Source organism: Balaenoptera physalus (assembly GCF_965194825.1).
Source record: "Balaenoptera physalus genome assembly, chromosome: 1".
Classification (NCBI taxonomy): Eukaryota; Metazoa; Chordata; class Mammalia; order Artiodactyla; family Balaenopteridae; genus Balaenoptera; species Balaenoptera physalus.
In genome coordinates this window covers 44,003,920-44,024,803 of record NC_138882.1, presented here as the reverse complement: position 1 = coordinate 44,024,803, position 20,884 = coordinate 44,003,920, and the positions used below count along the sequence as shown (strand labels likewise).

Here is a 20,884-nt window from a genome sequence, read left to right as displayed (position 1 = left end):
GCCTGATTGGTTGGGTCTCTGTAGAAGGCACAAAACAAGGAAAGTGTTAATTGGTGCTCAAGTTTCAGGGTCGTATTAAGGCATGAGAGAAGCAGATGAATCATATATTTCTAGATAAAAATCAGAGATAGTCATCAAACCATTAGATAAATTACACTAGATGCAAAGTCTTATTTCATATTTGATCTTCTCCTTAGACAATTCTGCCTAATCTCTGACTTATTATTCATGTTATGCAGTAAATGAAGTTAATGTGCATCCCTCTCTACTTCAAAGGTGAGAAAAAATGAAATTATATATGTAGAAACACTTTAAAAAGAAAATGGCACTAGACAGATGCAAGATAATATTTTTTTAATAGCCACTGCTGACACTCTCCCAAATACACAGTAATTTTCCAGCTAGTAAATCTAACAGCTAGATTGTTATTTCATATCTGTGATGTGCAAATATTGCTTAAGCTAGTATAAACAGTAGTGTAAAAATGATGGTTCTGCCAAGTGCTTTGCGCTTACGCTGATAACAAATGGACACAATAAATTAAATCATCGACATACACAATCCACTTAAAACTTGGACTTTTGCAGGCACCAAGAGAAGATGTCATAGGAAACATTTTGAAGATCAACAATTTTCTGTCCTTAAACTCTCCAAAGCCATATTTCCTGAGAATGACCTTGCTGACTATGGTGGGTTTCCTAAAATGATTTAACAGAGGATGAAAGGGGAAATTAATTGGCCAGTGTTTCCACTATCTTAGTCATCAAAGACTATAGAACAGTCCGTCAAATTAATTTAGACCATCTAAAACATCAAAAACACCACAAAAAACTTTATTACTTTCAAGCTGTGCATTCTGATTGTCTTATTCTTTTTTTGTTTTGTTTTATTTTTTTAAATTTATTTTAACATCTTTATTGGAGTATAATTGCTTTAAAATGGTGTGTTAGTTTCTGCTTAAAAAAAAAGTGAATCAGCTATACATATACACATATCGCCATATCTCTTCCCTCTTGTGTCTCCCTCCCACCCTCCCTATCCCACCCCTCTAGGGGGTCACAAAGCACGAGCTGATCTCCCTGTGCTATGCGGTTGCTACCCACTAGCTATCTATTTTACATTTGGTACTGTATATATGTCCATGCCACTCTCTCATTTTGTCCCAGCTTACCCTTCCCCCACCCCGTGTCCTCAAGGCCATTCTCTACGTCTGCGTCTTTATTCTTGTCCTGCCCCTAGGTTCTTCAGAACCATTTTTTGTTTGTTTGTTTTTAGATTCCATATATATGTGTTAGCTTAGGGTATTTATTTTTCTCTTTCTGACTTACTTCACTCTGTACAACAGTCTCTAGGTCCACCCACCTCACTACAAATAACTCAATTTCATTTCTTTTTATGGCTGAGTAATATTCCATTGTATATATGTGCCACATCTTCTTTATCCATTCATCTGTTGATGAACACTTAGGTTGCTTCCATGTCCTGGCTATTGTAAATAAAGCTGCAATGAACATTGCAGTACATGACTGTTATTGAATTATGGTTTTCTCAGGGTATATGCCCAGTAGTGGGATTGTTGGCTCGTATGTTAGTTCTATTTTTAGTTTTTTAAGGAACCTCCTACTGTTCTCCATAGTGGCTGTATCAATTTACATTCCCATCAACAGTGCAAGAGGGTTCCCTTTTCTCCACACCCTCTCCAACATTTATTGCTTGTAGATTTTTTGATGATGGCCATTCTGACGGGTGTGAGGTGATACCTCATTGTAGTTTTGATTTGCATTTCTCTAATGATTAGTGATGTTGAGCATCCTTTCATGTGTTTGTTGGCAATCTGTATATCTTCTTGGGAGAAATGTCTATTTAGGTCTTCTGCTCATTTTTGGATTGGGTTGTTTGTTTTTTTGATATTGAGCTGCATGAGTTGCTTGTAAATTTTGGAGATTAATCCTTTGTCAGTTGCTTCGTTTGCAAATATTTTCTCCCATTCTGAGGGTTGTCTTATTGTCTTGTTTATGGTTTCCTTTGCTGTGCAAAAGCTTTTGAGTTTCATTAGGTCCCATTTGTTTATTTTTGTTTTTATTTCCATTTCTCTAGGAGGTGGGTCAAAAAGGATCTTGCTGTGACTTGTGTCATACAGTGTGCTGCCTATGTGTTCCTCTAAGAGTTTTATACTGTCTGGCCTTACATTTAGATCTTTAATCCATTTTGAGTTTCTTTTTGTGTATGGTGTTAGGGAGTGTTCTGACTTCATTCTTTTGCATGTAGCTGTCCAGTTTTCCCAACACCACTTATTGAAGAGGCTGTCTTTTCTCCATTGTATATTCTTGCCTCCTTTATCAAAGATAAGGTGACCATATGTGCGTGGGTTTATCTCTGGGCTTCATATCCTGTTCCACTGATCTATATTTCTGTTTTTGTGCCAGTACCATACTTTCTTGATTACTGTAGCTTTGTAGTATAGTCTGAAGTCTGGGAGCCTGATTCCTGCAGCTCTGTTTTTCTTTCTCAAGATTGTTTTGGCTATTCGGGGTCTTTTGTGTTTCCATACAAATTGTGAAATTTTTTGTTCTAGTTCTGTGAAAAATGCTATTGGTAGTTTGATAGGGATTGCATTAAATCTGTAGATTGCTTGGGGTAGTAGAGTCATTTTCACAATGTTGATTCTTCCAATCCAAGAACATGGTATATCTCCAACTGTTTGTATCATGTTTAATTTCTTTCATCAGTGTCTTATAGTTTTCTGCATACAGGTCTTTTGTCTCCTTAGGTAGGTTAATGCCTAGGTATTTTATTCTTTCTGTTGCAATGGTAAATGGGAGTGTTTCCTTAATTTCTCTTTCAGATTTTTCATCATTAGTGTATAGGAATGCCAGAGATTTCTGTGCATTAATTTTGGTTCCTGCTACTTTACCAAATTCATTGATTAGCTCTAGTAGTTTTCTGGTAGCATCTTTAGGATTCTCTATGTATAGTATCATGTCATCTGCAAACAGTGACAGATTTACTTCTTCTTTTCAGATTTGGATTCCTTTTATTTCTTTTTCTTCTCTGATTGCTGCGGATAAAACTTCCAAAACTATGTTGAATAATCGTGGTGAGAGTGGACAACCTTGTCTTGTTCCTGATCTTAGTGCAAATGGTTTCAGTTTTTCACCATTGAGAACAATGTTGGCTGTGGGTTTGTCATATATGGCCTTTATTATGTTGAGGTAAGTTCCCTCTATGTCTACTTTCTGGAGGGTTTTTATCATAAATGGGTGTTGAATTTTGTCAAAAGCTTTTTCTGTATCTACTGAGATGATCATATGGTTTTTCTCCTTCAATTTGTTAATATGGCTTATCACATTGATTGATTTGTGTATATTGAAGAATCCTTGCATTATTACAAGCAACTATATGCCAATAAAATGGATAACCTAGAAGAAATGGACAAATTCTTAGAAAAGCACAACCTCCTGAGACTGAACCAAGAAGAAATAGAAAATATAAACAGACCAATCACAAGAACTGAAATTGAAAATGTGATTAAAAATCTTCCAACAAACAAAAGCCCAGGACCAGATGGCTTCACAGGAGAATTCTATCAAACATTCAGAAAAGAGCTAACACCTATCCTTCTCAAACTCTTCCAAAATCCAGCAAAGGGAGAAACACGCCCAAACTCATTCTATGAGGCCACCATCACCCTGATACCAAAACCAGACAGAGATGTCACAAAAACAGAAAACTACAGGCCAATATCACTGATGAATACAGATGCAAAAATCCTCAAGAAAATACTAGCAAACAGAATCCAGCAGCACATTAAAAGGATCATACACCATGATCAAGTGGGGTTTATGCCAGGAATGCCTTATTCTTTTACTGCACTTGTAATAGCTTTGCTTTACAATTTTCTTACGTGAGGAGCCGACTAGATGGAGAATAGATATTTCTATTGAGTTGCATCTTTGGATAGCATTTAGCACAAGCAAGGAATTTAGGTTATTTTAAACATCTAGAATTACTAGAATGACAAAGTTAGAAAGGTCTCTAAAGTTCATGTAGTTTAACCATCTTACAGACCAAGCAGTTAACGTAAATTATCTAATTTAACCTTTACAATAATTCTAAGAGGCACAAATTATTAACCCCACTTATTGGGAACCAGATGCTTAGAGTACAAGTAATTTGCTCAAGGTCACCTGGTTTATAAGTGAGGAATCTGGAATTCCAATACACATTTGTCTGATTCAAAATACTTGCTTTTCCCTCCACATTGAACCTCCTCATCTACCAGTGGTAGGGAGTTTATTCCTCCCGATACAGCAAATCTTTAGACAGTTCTGGCAACAGATATTTCTGATGTCAAACGACTAACTAGGAAAAATATAATGTGCCATAAAAATTCAAATTATCATTTGTTATCAATAACTATATCCTGATCGGTGGTGGGGGGGGTGGGGGGGCTGGGGGGAGGAGGGGACATCCTAAGCCTACATTTTCCTTTTGAAGATAATTCTCAAAATCATTCTACCATACTTTGGCTTTCAGATTATAATCAAATGCCTTCTCTTTGCTTAAAAAGGAAGGCTTAAAAGACCTCCCTAATATTGCATCATTTCTTGACTGGGGTCTCAGAATTCTACCTAATAAATCCAGGTGATTTTAGCCTGAAAAAATGCTCATGTAGACAATATCAACCAACTTTCTAATTCTTAAAAGAACTTCCAAATGATTCCTATAGAATATCTTATTCTAATTATAGTTACATTCTGATAGATCTGCCTGGATAAATTACTTGTAAAATACATCTCTAAGTAGGAGACTAAAATGAATAGTTAATGGGATTATTTAAGCTTATCCAAATGTTATATATGATTATCCAAAAGTCTTTTTACCTTGATTATAACTGTTGCTTAGTTACAGCTTCTATCATCTCCTACCCAAAGGATCCCACCATCACTTCTAATAAGATGCAATAAAATCATGTGTACAGCATTCTTGTTTCCTACTTGTGGTAGCAGAAGGACATGTGTTTAGTTTAACAAGTATCTATAGCAAGTGATCTAGAAAAAATTGAAGTACTAGAATAGTGTTATCTGGCATCATATGAGACAAAGATGGCATCTGTAATGAGTTTCCATTACCTCTTCAGCTCTCTCCCACTCAGTGCCTTTCTCCATATTTTCTGCTTCTCTTCTGTCACTCCAGAAACACTTGGTTTGACTCCAAGAATCTCTCCATCCACTCGCCTCTCAGTTTATTTTCATGCCCCTCACACCTAAAAAATGATCTCCCCCATTTGAGGACTTGGCCAGTGTCTTGACCTACCCATTATTCCTCAGCAGAGGGGGCTCCAAAATTGCTAATTCCAAGTCTCAATGCCACAAACTAGCACCTGGAAATTACATACTGATTGGAAATAAGCTGATATTTTACATACTGATTTGCTCCAAAAACATTACCCTTCAGATAAACAGTAAGTTGGACAAACTTTTTTGTATTTCAAAAGAAAAACAACCAAGAATAGAAATCAATTAGAAAATTGATTTTTAAAGAAATCCCTTCTTGAAAACAGCAAAACAGTGTAACCCTATTATTGTACAGTTCTTTGTTAAACAATTCAATCACATTCATGTGTAAGTTCATGTAAGTTCCTGTTATGTAAATGATTACTGTACAATCAGGGTAATTGTCCTATTATGCAACACCAGCATATATTAAACATTCAAAAACTATTTATTAAGGATGTACTCTATGCCAGGGACTAAAGATAGACTTAGCTATACTTAATAATTACATAGGATTATGCTGTTGATGAGCTTGATTTACATTTCCAAGACCATAACAATATTACTATGGAACACTAAATATTGTTATATAGAAGTCTTATATACAGACATCTAAACAATTTTCAAACAAAGCTACTTACCAAATAAATTATGGAAATGTAAAGATTTTAAAAGGCCTTAGTTCCCAAGTTTTAAACTATCATACCTTTTCTTCCCCATTTCTAAAATTCTAAGCCACCTCTTCCCTACAATACAAATTAGATTCACTAAGGAAAGAGCTAATATTCTCTCTAAGTAAATTACAAATAATGTGTCAATCTATTTATGAAAAAAATTGATTACAGGGTTAGCCATAACATGAAACCAAAGTAAACATCATTCAAATGACCAGAATCCAAATGTAATGGAATTTATAGATACTAACGTTGATCAATTTTGCATTGCCAGAAGTAATACATCACACAGTAAAAACCTGATATAACATGCCTATTGTATAAAACATGCCCACGTCAACGTGCAATTTATTTGTGTTGCAAGATCATGCAAAAAATTCCAGTAACTAACCCTCCGTTGGAACCACCCATTGAGTTTAATTATAGACTTGTCTATAATGAAGACTCCCTACATCAAATACTTGCTTGGAAATCTACTCCACATACGCTAGAAGTTTTGAAAATAATAAGATACTTGATTATTGCAAAAATACTTACAGTAGAAGTTCCTTTTTGCTTGTGGGTTCATCATTTGGGGATGTTTTCATCAGGAGTCATCATGCTTTTGATCTTTAATGCCGTTCTTCCTCCAAGGTTTCTTGTCGGTAATTTCCCAAGCAGAGACACTTGTACTAACAAGCCATTGTCCCATATTGTTTCCTTTTTATGTGTGAATGTTACCCTGTAGATTGATTTCCTGTCCAAAAACAGTCAAAAATGAACAAACGCTGCTGTATGCAAGTGAAATGTGCTACTCAAATACTCTGTTTTTGCAGTTTGGTTCAGGAAGAAATTCCCTGATTGAAAGGAGGAAATATATTGCAGTGTTCCAGAGAACTTAAAAGACAGAAGTTTCTTCCTTATAAATGAGCATATCAAAATTGCCAGCGTCATTTACTCTCACTAGTTTGTGACTCAAGTACTACTGCACCCGAAGCATCCATGTACTGTGTGCAGCCTAAAGACACTCCCAATTGCCACAGTAACAATATCCCAACTATATTTTAAAATCAGGCTTAGTATGCTTTGAAGTACATAATGTTTTCCATTCCTGAAAGGACAAAGAGATCTACATTGTCAAAGTTTATTTTTAAGCTCATGTGCTTGCTAAGTGCAGTGGCGAACAGGCTTTCCGTGCCTGTAGTACCATTGCTGGAACCTATTAATGCAAACAGATGAGTCGTTGGCTTGGTTCCACATAGGCTCTTATTTCTTTTTTTAAACCTTATCTAAATTGCATTGATTATAATTTCTTAAATCAAGAATGCTATCACTTTTCTGAGCTTGCTTGTTTTAATTTTATCAGTACAGAAGCAATGCAAGAAAGGCAAATAAGAGGAATGTTTCAAATAGCTTTTGCTGAGATAAGAAAGTTAGTAATTAGAGGTAGCTTCTGTTTCTGGAGTAAGTTTGAGGGGCATTTGGAGACAATAAAAATGACAACAAATTTTAAATAAAGGAGCCAAAGATAAAGAATGAAAGGGAGAGTAAGAGTAAGGAGAGAGAGCAAGCCAAAGCCAGAGTGAGAGAGAGAGAGAGAAGCTTTGACTATTAGCAATAATTCTTCACATATTTTCTTATTGTTGGGAAAGCAAATTGCTCTGGTTTGTATAACCCCCTACCCGTCTGCTCAACCCACCAAAATTAGCCCACATGTCATCTAATACCAGACTAAGACTTGTGGAAGCACATTATTGCTCTATTAGAGCCATAACAAAATACCAGCTGAGCAGTGAGCATTAGGTGGTAGGGTGACCCTGAGGTAATGCAATCCGTGTTATGGAATTTCTAGCCCAAATTTTAAACATCTGGTTTTGATATGATAATAAATGTGATAATGTACATTAAATACCGGTATTCAGGTAACATAATCCTTCCACCTGACTAAAACAATGCACGCTTTTCAAATCGTATGACAGCAAGAGAGATTAGATAGACAGACACATATTTATAACTGCACATACCAAAACAATCCTCACCATGCACAAACTTACATGTACACATACGCAGCAATATAGCACATAAACTGTCAGTGGACTTTCCAGAAATAAGAGCGAGTTTTCACTGAATCCTTTCTATGCTCTCTTTTCTGGACATCCCTTTGCACAGTTGCACTAATTTGTAGGAGACTTGGCTGAGAGTGAGGGGAATGGAAGGGGAATGTGAAAAATAATAATGCTAATTGAACCAGACAGAGATGTGAACCCCTGACCTTTGCTTCATTAGTACCATCTCATGCTATAATCTGATGAAGTACCCAGCCACTGGCAACTTGAAAAATAAACTAAATCAGGTTACTCTTATCCTGTTTTAACTTCGTGGGAAAGAGTTTCTGCATTTTGAATCCAAATATTACCATATTATTAACTGTCAAGTAATTCAGTGCTGTAAATGATTCTAGGGTCTAGAAATTAAGATCCCTTTTAAATTAGCATCTTAGAATTAGACTAGTTGATGAAAAAGTCTTAACCCATGAGCATTTGCTGACCTTATATATTTGCATATGAGAAAGCAGATGGAGCAACCTGGAGGATGGAGAGGGTGGAAGCTGCTGGGATGAAAGTCATGTTGGGAATCATAAAGGTTTGGTTAGTGGGGTTGAGAGATAAGGAAGTGGTTAATGGTGGTTAAGGGCTTGTTTCCTCCTGATGCTCAAAGCTCCATGAGTCAGGTGAATGGTATTTCAAGGAGCTGGCACAAAATAAAAACCCCAAGTGCTCTTTCTTGGTTTGAGCCAAACCCAAACCTTTTCAAAGGTGTGAAAACAAGCAGCCACATTGGTTTGGTTTTCCTTTCCTGGGCCACTCTTCTTCCTGGGGCTGGCCAACACCACACAGAAGTCTTGTGACATGAGCCATTTTCACAGAATTTTAAATTCTGCCAAAAAAAAAAGAGGGATTGGAAATTTCGTGAGAATGGTTATTCTTAGGAGATTTCCATCCCAGATTCCTAACTTGTGTGGTTCAGATAAGCATCTAAAATGCACTGCCAAACCTTCTGAGGTCCCTAATGCACTTATTTCCAATCACATTTCTGCATAGAGACCTCAAAGTAACAGTGGATGCAATGGTTTGTTGGGAAATATTTTCTGTATGCCAGCCCAAGATTCCCCTACCTATGCGGAAATGGGTTTGGAACACCATTTACAACACAAACATTGGGTTTGAATGTCCCCAGAACATATTCAGTTTTTAGATGAGACATGTTTACATTCTCCCAAATGAAAACAACCTACCCCAAAGTAACCCTTCAATTATTTTGCTTCTGAGAAACTTCAAAATATTATAAGAATATTTTCCTGGCACATTGTTAAGTGTGTAGCTGCCCAAGCTCCTCCTATAGGTTCATTTATCATGAGAAGACTGTATGGTAAATACAACCAAAATCTCACTAATTGGGATGCTGTATCAGTTAGTCATTGCTATGTAACAAACCTACTCCAAAACTCAATGGTTTAAATAATAGACATTTATTATTGCTGACTATTTTATAGGTCAGCATGACAATTCTGGCCTTACCTGGGCATCAGCTGCATATCAGGTAGGTGACTCTGTGATCTTTAATGTGTTTGGGGGTCAGCTTTCTGCAGGCTGATATAGGATAGACTCAGCTGGGACAACTGAGCTCTTCTTGTGTCTTCACTTGTACCTGTCTTTCATATCCCTTCAATAGGTTAGTTCAGGAATGCTCTCTGGCCAGCTTAAATATGTTTTCAAGGCAATCAAAGGCAAGAGAGGAAGTGTAAAAGTACAACTGCATTTTAATGCCTCTGTTTGGGTCAACTTGCCAAGCCCAGAGTTAGTGTGTGTGTTTGAGGGTGGCGGGGATTCATTACCGAAGGATGTGGATACAGAGAGTCACAGAAAATTGGGGCCATTCATACAATCTATATACCATAGGCATATTGAAAATAAGAAGGCAGTCATATTCAGTCACTTGGATGAACCTACAACAATATCAGGAGGCGTCAACCTGTGAGACTAGAATTAGCTTTTAGTACCAAGACAGAAGATGAAAGCCAAATCTCAAATTGAAATGGTAGAAAGTATCCTAAGACTGCACAGGCAACACACCAAAATGGCACCTGTGTTAGAGACGAAGTTGGAGGTATGGCCAGAGACGGCAATGAGGAACACATAAGAGCCAAAGAAAGCCACCAACCATGCTGAAACCAAAGTTAGCAAGCACTGACAAGTTAAAAGATGAACACTCGGGTTACATCTCTCTGGAGTAATTTTCTTGAAGGTGGTTGTTTGAGGAGGAATGCAGTTAACAGATGCAATTGTCTACAGGAGAAAATGGATTTGATTCAATAGAACAGAGTTGTGAGAATGAGCTAACAGGAGAGCACTAGTATCAAGGGCACACTTGCTATACTCACCTCCAGCCAATATTGGCCATGAAGGACTGAACACCTAGTATGGCCAGATATTAAAATTTTATGCAATCTTTCCTGATTTTGAAGACACTTCGAAAAACATCTGTAGGCATGATTTACCCCACAGGCCACGAGCGTGAAACTCCAGATGCAGAGGTTTCATTTCCATGGAGCAATCTCTATCTTCAACAGGCTGTGCAAATATATATATATTTAGGGCCTACATTAACAAATTATAAGAAGTGATTTGCCAGCCAGTGGTGACACATTACAATCTCAACTGGTATTATTTGAGTTTTGAGAATTGTTAACAAGCAATAGTTAACAACATATCTCAGCAACATAGGTAAGATCTTCAGGTAATCTAAGATGAAAATTTGAAATAAAAACAATGAAAGAAAACATGAAAACAGGACAAAAAAATGTTACAAATAAAGTAGTGCAAAATAATAGTAAAAACAAAAAAAAAACAAAACAAAACAAGTGATTTGCCACCAGAATATACATAATGCAGAAACTGTTGGATCTTTCTAGAGTATCAAACCCACAATTAAAAGGTTCCTAAAGATATTTTTATCTCCTGAAAGCTTTAGCGTTTCAAGAGTTTGGATTCTTCCATTCTTTATATGGAACTCTAATGGGTACTTCCAGAATCCCACCCTAAAGTTAATTGCCCCTTATTTTTTTTTTATATTCAAGTCCAGTTTTATTAAAATTTGGAAATTCTGGCAGCAGTACAAAGTCTTTGACCACTGGACACATTAGACATGAATTTATTTTAGTTTGTTGTGTGTTTGGGTACATGAACTTTTCTAAATCTTCTGCCCTTCATTTCATTACCAAACGGCAGAGTGCCTTAAGTTTCTCTATCTACAACACCCTATTATTTATAGAATAGGAATTTGTCAAATAAGATTGAAAAAAATAAAATGCACAGATTCAAAAAATTCTCTTCAAATATTAAGAACATACAAAGTATATTGAAGACATCTATGTTTAGTCCTCCAAGTAACATGGAGGTTTGATGTCTTGTATTTATTTATTGCTAACCACAGTTCAGAGACCAAAGTGTTTCCAAAATGGTAAAAACCTTCATTGACATTCCCAGTATGGTTCCAATGGGTTTCAAGTGTAAAACCAGTGGAGCACATGATTTGGCCTTTAAAATCACAAGCCTTTTTATCTTTAGTGGGATTTTTTTCTTTATAGTGGCTCAGGTAAAGTCCCCACAAAGCCCCCAAATGCCTGAATGCCACAACATAAAGAAACCCTTGCCAAGATACCCACTGTGGCAGATCTGGGTAAAATGCCAGGCACACAAATTGGGACTAAACCTGCCCCTTATTTTTAAAATCAACTTGTTCATGACACTTTATTACATAATAGCTTTCTGCTTATAAGGATATTGGTCTAATAATTTTATTTTGATCCCTCATGTTGTTGATTTCTAGAATGCACGTTTTCCTATATAGACCTCTTCCTATAGTACCTAGAAGATACACATAAATTAAGCACTTATAATTATCAGCCTTGTTTATCTGAAAGACTGTTATTCACACTGCAGTTTTCTGAATTTCAAGTTTATTGATTCAACTTCTCCACTTGCACTGTTAGCTTCTTACCTCTTTTTGTTTACTCTATAGGCAGCCTGGAGGGAAGCTCTTTGAAATCGACAGATCTAACTATTTCTTCTGCTCTGGGAAGACAACTCTTACTAGGCATCTGATTCTTGGCATTGTTTGGAAAACTATCCTGTCAACTTACAGACAAACGTACTTTTACTGCAAGTGGTTAACCCGAGGACAAAAGGGGGGATGATAGGCAAAGATGGTTATCTTTAGCTTCCTAAGCCAGGTCTCCCAAATACATCTTGCAGTACTCTGTTTTCACACTTTTAACTTGGCTCTCAGGAAATACAAACACCCATTCCAAAGCTTAGCATATTTTCATATTATATTCTATACAAGCTTATACATACTTCTTTTTCCTCCTTTAATGCAGAGATTTGAGAATGCATTATATATTATGTTGTATCTGGAGATTGATTGATTGGTTGGATGGATGGTTGATTGATTGACTGATGTTGTATTATCACATCTTATGTTCCTATCTATATTCTCTTGACCTCACCTGTCTCCCAGGCCCTCAGCAACTTCCTCCATCTCAGCTGCTGACCTTGAGGTCTACTTGTGGGTCTGATGCATGATTTTATACCGGAGGCCAAACAAGCAACATGTCTGAAGTCCCTGGTTCCTTCCACCATTTCCAGACTTAGATTCCAGAAGCACACATCACATGGAGTGGGATCTGGCTTCCCCAAAGCTGCCGAAGGGACCAGATGATAGAATTTTATAAATGTAGGTGAATCCACTCTCATGAGGCAAACTGTGACCAATAGGAAACAGAAGATGGAAGAGAGCTGGTAGATAAATATCATCTTACTTCTTCCCCAAGATGGGCTGTTCAGATACAATATTTTGCCATGCCGTCTGTGCAAGCAATATCACATATGGCCAAGCAGGTGCACAGCTGATGGAATGGCTATGTCTCTTTATGGCTCTTTGTGAAGCAGTGGTCAGTATGGTACCATATCATCTTGTATTTGCTTCCCATTGTTACCTGCCACACTTGCCTTTTTCCTCTAGTTACCCTGGGATTCTCTTCCCAGTAAAGCATTAGCACCACAGCCTTGTGTCAAGCTCAATTTTCAAGGGCATCCAGGGTAAGACATCTGTGTATGTATATGTGTGTGTATAATTTTATATATATCTATACGTTATATATATACAGTTATACAAATACAGTTTTATATATAAATATATAGTAATATATAGATATATATGACATATTATATCTACGATCATTTATTTCCCTTTACTATTCCATATAAAATTCCACACCACATAAAATCCTTAAGTACTATATGGTGACATTATGACACAAGATATTAACATAAAGAATTTATAAACCCCAGAATTTTTGTTTGCTTTTTATGGTTTTGTTTTGTTCTTTGCTAGTGGGAAAAAAAGCTTTACACAAAGTAATAAATATGAACTTTGTAAAATAGCAGCCATATACTTTGGAAAATGATCAGTAAGAACAATAATCCTTCAGGAAAGCAGGGTTTCAGACTCTTAAAATTATATATAAATGAGATGAGTACCTTGAAGACTTTTAGCTTAAAATATTTTTTAGTTTAAAATATTTTTTCTCTTAAATGTTATGGGGCCTGAAACCAAAGTTCTGTTTTAGTTGCTCTGCTAATAGTAGAGGCATATTATAAGATAGATGTCCATTTGACAGTTTTTTATATGTGTGCTATTTTATGTCATGTTGGGTAGAAAATAAGGCAAACTTCTAATGCCATTTACAGTATACTTTCATAATACAGTTAGCAAAACAATCCAGATGTTTTAAATGATTTTGTTTTTATCCTTCTTATTGCCCAATTCTAAATCAAGGCATGCATATTAATTTGTGGGTTGATAGTCCAGTATTATTGATCCAGATCAGTACCATTTACTTAGCTTTATGGATCATTTCAGAAATCAGACCACTTGTACTTGATTCATTGCTGCCTGTGGGGGAAGAATAATTTAATATTCACTCACAGCCTATGTAAGAGTCAACACACTTCAAAACATTGAGGAGAGACCATGGCCTATACAGCCTTGAGATAACTCCTGTAAAATAATTTCAATCACAAGCTTTCAGCACTTACCAAGCAGAGAGGTCAGGCAAGTAAAGCCACCAAGGCAATCTTTTCGAAGAGGAATCTTTTCAGAATTGTTGGTCCTGCGTCATTTGCCTGAGAGAGTAAAGAGCAAAATAAAGTAGGTGAAGATACCCCTGAGGTGGGGGATGAAGGGATTGGATCTCTGGCCCCCTGGGGCAAGAGCAACTCCAATAAGAAAGCAATCTTAGTATCCTATCCACCAATCCTTCCAGAGGCTAGAGGCACTGGAGCCTAGAGTGCCCCTCTCGTCTGGATCAGGCCTAGATCAGCCCAAGTAGAAAAGAGACCCTACAGAGATCTGGAGAGAAGGCCCAGGGGAAAGAGGAACAACATGGTCCCATGGCTAGCCAGGGGCATGACACACAGTAGGCATTCCATGAAGGTTGTACTGACTGTGGAATAACCAATTTTAGCTCTATGTGGGTAACATCCATGTGACAACGAGCAAGTTACTTTTCACTTCTTCCCTTTGAGCCTCAATTTCTCTATCTGTACAATGGGGATAATAATAATTCTTACTTTCAGAATAAATTCAAGGATGAAATGCAATAATAATAGTACTTTGGAATTCAGAAAGTCATAAACAAACCCAGGAATGGAAAGACAGATAGCTGCATCCGTATTACTTCTTTTCAAATATGCACAGGTTTTACCGTTTGTCGTCTTTTGGGTTCCCCCCAAAAACAGATCCTGATATGAGGACTTGTATCCAGGTAGTCCAGTTGAGGAGCAATTCCAAGAAGCAGGAGAGAGGGAATGAGAAGAGTTAAGGAAGAGGGAAAAGGTAATTTTGAGGTCATTTCTGTGGGCAACTGGGGCTTGGTCTTGCAGGGGAATTTATAAAAAGTATACTAATGCATCTTAGAACTATTCACCTGAGGGTCAACTGGGGATGAATTTATCCATCTGTTCCCACACTCCACAAAGGATGCTCCCAGAGGCATTAATCCCCTCATTCCCAGGTACATACAAATCCTTGTTAAGAGAGCAGGCTTCCACCAGTGGCTGTAGAAAGAAATGGGCACATAACAGAAGCTATCATGAGGTGAATTGAAGCCCACATGGAGATGAGGCTCAGAGGATTTGAGTATAGTCACCGGAGACATCAGATACCATTTTAGTAGCTAAAAAGCAGAGCCAATTTTCTCTTTGGCATTCTTCTATTTAATATAGCACATAATTTAACATGTAGTATAATTCTGATGTATGCTGAACCCACTTGCCTCACAGAAATCTTATTGAACTTAACATTAAATTCAGTACCAAACCTTTGTGAGAGTCCAAAGAGACCCCAGCCTTGCTTTCTGTAGATTTCTGACGGTTTACATCCTTAAGCGTCTCTGTTTCTTGGCCTGCTACCTAGAGTTGCGAAGTCCAACCTCTCCATCAGTGTCCATTGAAGCACGATGTGAGTTGAGTAGCTTTAAAACTTAAGGGATCCTGAGGCACATCTCATACTGCCTCACATCTGTGTCGTCTCGCTCCCTCCACTACACCCATTCCCTCTTCTCATCCTACACCTTCAAGCCTGCTCACAAATGTGTCCCATTTTCTCACTCACACAGAAGTCCATCCATACTTAGTTCTCAGAAACTTGGCTTCTCTCTACAAAATTGGGTTTCTACCTACAAGGAGTTCTTATATAAGCTACTAAAAATTTTTTTCTCCATATCATGAAATAAGTATATAAGATTTCCTCTAGGCGGCTCAATAAAACTATTTTTGAGTGAAAAAAAAAATCTTGTCATAAACATTTTCTTTTTCCTAGACTATCCCTTGCACAAAATATAATACCCATGGTGGACTAGTTCAATTCCCCCTTTTAAATGCCTGCATGGCTCAACGCATTTCTCCCCTTTAAAGTTATTACATTTATATTTTTCTTTTTCTTTTTATGAGTTTTGAATAATGCATATCTCTTCCCACTAGAATGTAAACTCCAAGAGTGTAGCAACCAAGTCTAGTTTTGCTTGGCACTAAATCATTGGCACCCTCTAATTAGTCCGGCACAAAAGTAGATGATCAATACAAATGTTCAATGAATGAATGAATGAAATTATATCTGTGAACTTGTTAATTTCTTCTTGCATATGTGGAAGAAAAGAATTATAGAGAAAAACAAAAAGCTAAGGCCCAGAAAAGTAAAGTGTCTCGCCCAGGGTCACAGAGCTGATTGATAGCAGAGGGATTTAACAAGTTTGCCATGCTCATTGCCTCAGCCCTCTCGTGATGTTAGACTGTAATTTATCGTGATATTGCCTAATAGAGACACTATTATAAATCCAGGGTTTTCTCTCAAACCCATATGCTTGACTGAAGAAATATCAAAGAAGTCTGGTCTCAGCATTCCCTGTCTCTTATTTTCCTGTTGAGAGGTACCAAATTGTTATATCTGACGTTGGAAAATGACACTTTGGGCCTACGGCCCTCCCCCACCTTTTGAAATCACTACTTTAAAACACCTCTTTATTTCCACTGAAGCTTTTAGTGATTTAGGACAGGGATCATTCCTCACATACACCAAAAACCAACAAGAGCTGAGTGTCTGCTCTCAAGAACACACAGAACAAAATGGCACAGGAGGACAAGCGCTTACAAGGTCTCACAGAAACAACTAAGTAGGGCTGTCAGTCCCCTCCGGGACTTCAAAGAGCTCCAGAAATTCATGTAAAAGTAAAAGGGGGGTAAAAAAGTCTGACTTTATTTCAACACATCTTAAAAGAAGTCAGATCAGAATATAAATTTCCACTTGGAGCCTGGGGATGGATACACTTTTATTTTCTTATCTTTTCTAGTCTAAATGCAGAGGTGGAGCTGCCAGGGTGAATAGCTTAGCCTGTGGCTTCAAGGTCCAGGTGGAGTCTACTTTGCCGGGGAGTTCTGGGAAGGGCAGAGGGAAATCAGAAGTTGTCGCCTGAGGGGCTGGAATTCAAAACGGGGTTACTACCCAAATGTTATGCAATTTGTTTTCAAATAGAGACTGAAAATACAAAAGGCCTCTCCCATTTATTCACCCTTAACCTATTTCCCAAAGACTTTTACATATGTCATTGCCACCATTCACAAAATGCAATAAAAGTTCACTATTTTGCACAAAGCAAGGGGAGATGGTGCTTCCATAAAGGGTGTAGAGATTACATTTAATTAAATGTGTTAATGTTATTCCCTGAAATTTACTTACACATTTTAAATGGCAAGTCTTCTTTCTGATGATAAACCTCAACAGAGCCCTCGAAGCATTATTCTAAATTAGCGTGGCTAACATCAATGGTATTTGCTACAACGACTTGCAAATAAATCTCTAGCAAGTGATCCCCACCTGTGATCCTACCCTTTACATACAAAACCATATAGAGTTTAGGGGATTGCTTGCACTCCCATGAGGATACCATGAATTATTTCTCAGTGGGAAAAAACATTTTTAAAAGGTGTATAATGATAAGGAAACTGTCAGAGCAACCTGTCTCTGCTACTTCAGAGGACAGGATAATTTCTCTCCTTCCTTCATTTTCCTTTCTTCTATACTACACCCTGGTTCCTGAAGCCAACTGTACTTAAAAAAAAAAAAAAAAAAAAAGCAACAAAAAACTATAATGACCCCACTTTGTAACTTGTTCCATATGTTTCACAGGCTTCATAAAATAATTCCACATTAGTTTCCCTAGCCTAGTGTTTGGATCTTGACATCTGTTTTTTCCTATGTTTTCATGATTTATTTTGGTGTCCGTGTGAACTCGCCCTATAAGAATAAAAGGAATTTGCTTAGATTCCCTTTTCCTGGAATGTATCCTGGTTACTTGCAGACCTATCAGACTTCCTATCCACAGATCTGACACGGCCACCATCAAGCCTAGATCTGCCACTTACTAGGGTATGAACTCACCCAAGTCATTTCATCTCTCTGGACCTCAACGTCCGCATCTGTAAAATGGGGATGATAACAGCAATAATTGTTTACAGTGTTTTGGGAATGCTTAAATAAGTTATTTTATATATATATGATTGATCAATGCCTAGCACCTAATAAGTGTTGGTTGCTTTAGTTATTAATGCTAAGGCACAAAGAAAGGTCTGTAGGAGATAGATTTCTCTTAGTCTACACCTTTGCTGGCCTTTATTCATTCACTCACTCAGCAAATGGTTATCGGGTGGCAGAAGGTAATTATCAGCACCAAGTGAAGCCAAATTGGAGCGTGAGGCTAAAGGAAGTCAGGAATACTAATCCTATTTTTACTCAAAATTTTGATGTTATTCATTACAGATTTTTGCATTTCGACTTTATAAAAATGTTGCATTAAATGATGTATCTTGATTACTTGATGTGCCTTCTTCTAACTAAATGTTATTACCATAGCACGTGCCTCAGTTGCCTCCCTTATTCCTGGCTCTGGACAATTGTGAGCAAATCAGACTCAGTTCCAGTCTTCATGCTGTTAACAATCAAGTGGAAGGAGGGATAGGCCTTAACAAAATTATCATAAAAATATATAAATTCTTTCTATTAAAAATGCAAGAGTTTTATATTATCCCCTAGGCCTGTGGATGAGTATAATTACTTTTTGAAATTAAGAGCTTAAGTTTTCATTCATTCATTTCTCAGTAAATAGGTATGAGGTGCCTATCATATGCCAGGCACTGCTCTAGGTGCTGGGGCAGAGCAAAAGAGACACAAATTTCTACTTTCACAGAGTTTATATTCCAATGTGGAAGAGAGACAGTGAACAACACAAATGAAGAAAATAGACCATACATTATATGGTACTAAGTTATAAAGAAAAAAGAATAAATGGAAGGGAGAGAGAAACTGTCCAGGATAATTAAAATGGTAGATAAGGAACATTGGAATTGTGACCTTGGGGGAAGTGAGAGAGAGAAAGTGATGCAGAAAACTGCAAGAAAGCAGTCCAGGCAAAGATAGCAGGTACTTCAGGGCAGACCCTGAAGTGGGAATGTGCCTGACATGTTTAAGAAAATAGCAAAGAGGCCAGTGTGGCGAGAGAGTGAGCAGGAATTCAGATCAAAAAGGTAATGGTGGGCTGATCATGGAGCACCTCTTAAATCATCATAAGTGCTTTGTTTTGCACTCTGACGTAGAGGGGCAATCACTGAAAGGATTTGAGTAGAGGAGTGATGAGATCTGACTTAAGTTTAGCAGGGTCAGGCCAGCACTGTGCAGAGATGGATTCATTGGGAACAAGAGAACAAGTCAGAGCATTTAGGAGCTCACTATACAATCCAGGTAGGATACAGTGGTGGCTTGGACCAGGATAAGAGTCATGGAGGGAGAATTTAAGCAGTCAAATTCTGGATGTATTTTGGAAGTAGAGCTAACAAGGTTTGCTGTTGGCTTGCATATGGCATGAGAGAGAAAGAAGCCAAGGAGTTATCAAGGTTTTTGGTCTAAGCAACTGGAAGACTGGAGTTACCATCACCTGAGATAGGAGACACTGTAAAGAAGTAGGTCTGGGAGGGAACACATAGGAGCTTGGTTTTGGACATGTTAATTTCAAGATGGCCATTAATCACCAAAATGGATATGGGGAGTAGACATTTGGATATAGGTTTGAACTCTAGAATTCGGGTACTAGAGACAGAAATTTGGGAGTCATCAACATATAAATAGTATTTAAAGCCATGGCACTAGATGTAGGAATGGGAATAGATAGAATAGGGAAGTGGTCAGTACTCAGATATATGAGAAAGTTAGTACCAAAGGAGATTGAGATGGAGAATATCAAGAGAGTGTGGTGACTTGAAGTCAATCAAGCACAGTAGATAGGATAAACTGTCAGATGCTGCTGACAGGTCAAGTTAGATGAGGACTAAACATTGCTCATTGGTTTTAGCAAAGTGAAATGACCTTGATAAGAGCAGTTTTAGTAAAGCAGTATCAGTAAAAGGCTGATGCAGTGGGTTCAAAAGAAAAACAAAGGAGAATTTTTAGAGAATTATTTTGAGTTCTGCTGTAAAAAGAAGGTGAGAAATGGGGCAATGACTGGAAGGGAAATGAAGTTCAAGAGAGAGTTTTTAAATTTTTGTTTCATTTTTAAAATGGGGAAAACATTACCTTGTTTGTACACGACGCAGAAGACAAAGATGATAGCATATTAGAAGGAACAATAGGTAATAATTCTGGTCTGACAACTCGTGTGTGTGTGTGTGTGTGTGAGTGTTTCCATTGTCAGAGGAGGGAGTAAAAATGGCCTGTGAGAGGCAAGAAGGCTTAAGGAGAACCACACCACAAGCTCACCTCAAGCCCGTGGTCCAAAGAATGCAGCTGGAAAACAGTTTCCACTTGGGAGGGCTGCAGGGGAGCAGTCCGTCCTCTGGAGAGCCAGATTTGGTTACAGCCAGCCATGGTTTTCAAACTTTAGCACGCATCAGAATCACCTGGAGGGCTTGTTAAAAATGCAAATTTCTGAGCCCTACCCCAGGAGTTTCTGATACAGCTGATTGGGGTGGGGTCTGAGAATTTGCATTTCTAACTGGTTCCATGTGATATTGATGCTGCTCTTCCTGGGAGACCCAATCCCTTGAGTTAGTGCAAGAAAGTGAAAGTAATGTTTCACAAGTAAGTAAGCCTGTGGCTTTTAAAATTTGATATCAGCTAAAGCCTTGTCTATGTAAAATTAACTCCAATTTTCATTGATTTTTAAACCAATGTTTAAAAATTCATCACTAAACACAATTCTTTTTTTTCCCCCATGTTTCTTTACACAGTTGGTTTGTAAGAATGTTCATTTCCAAGTGTACATAAGATTAAATGTTATTTCAGGATGAG

The 20,884-nt window shown here is 37.5% G+C and overlaps 1 protein-coding gene across 1 annotated transcript in view; it reads right to left on the bottom strand.

Annotated features, from left to right (window-relative positions):
• The window catches only part of KCNK2 (potassium two pore domain channel subfamily K member 2), a 231,375-nt gene extending 211,115 nt beyond the window's left edge, over nucleotides 1-20,260 (bottom strand). The window contains exon 1 of the mRNA XM_082473253.1: nucleotides 6,488-20,260. Coding sequence (XP_082329379.1) covers nucleotides 6,488-6,521 — 34 coding nt within the window. The 5' untranslated portion in view covers nucleotides 6,522-20,260. The remainder of the gene's footprint in view (nucleotides 1-6,487) is intronic.
• Between the last annotated feature and the right edge of the window lie 624 nt (nucleotides 20,261-20,884).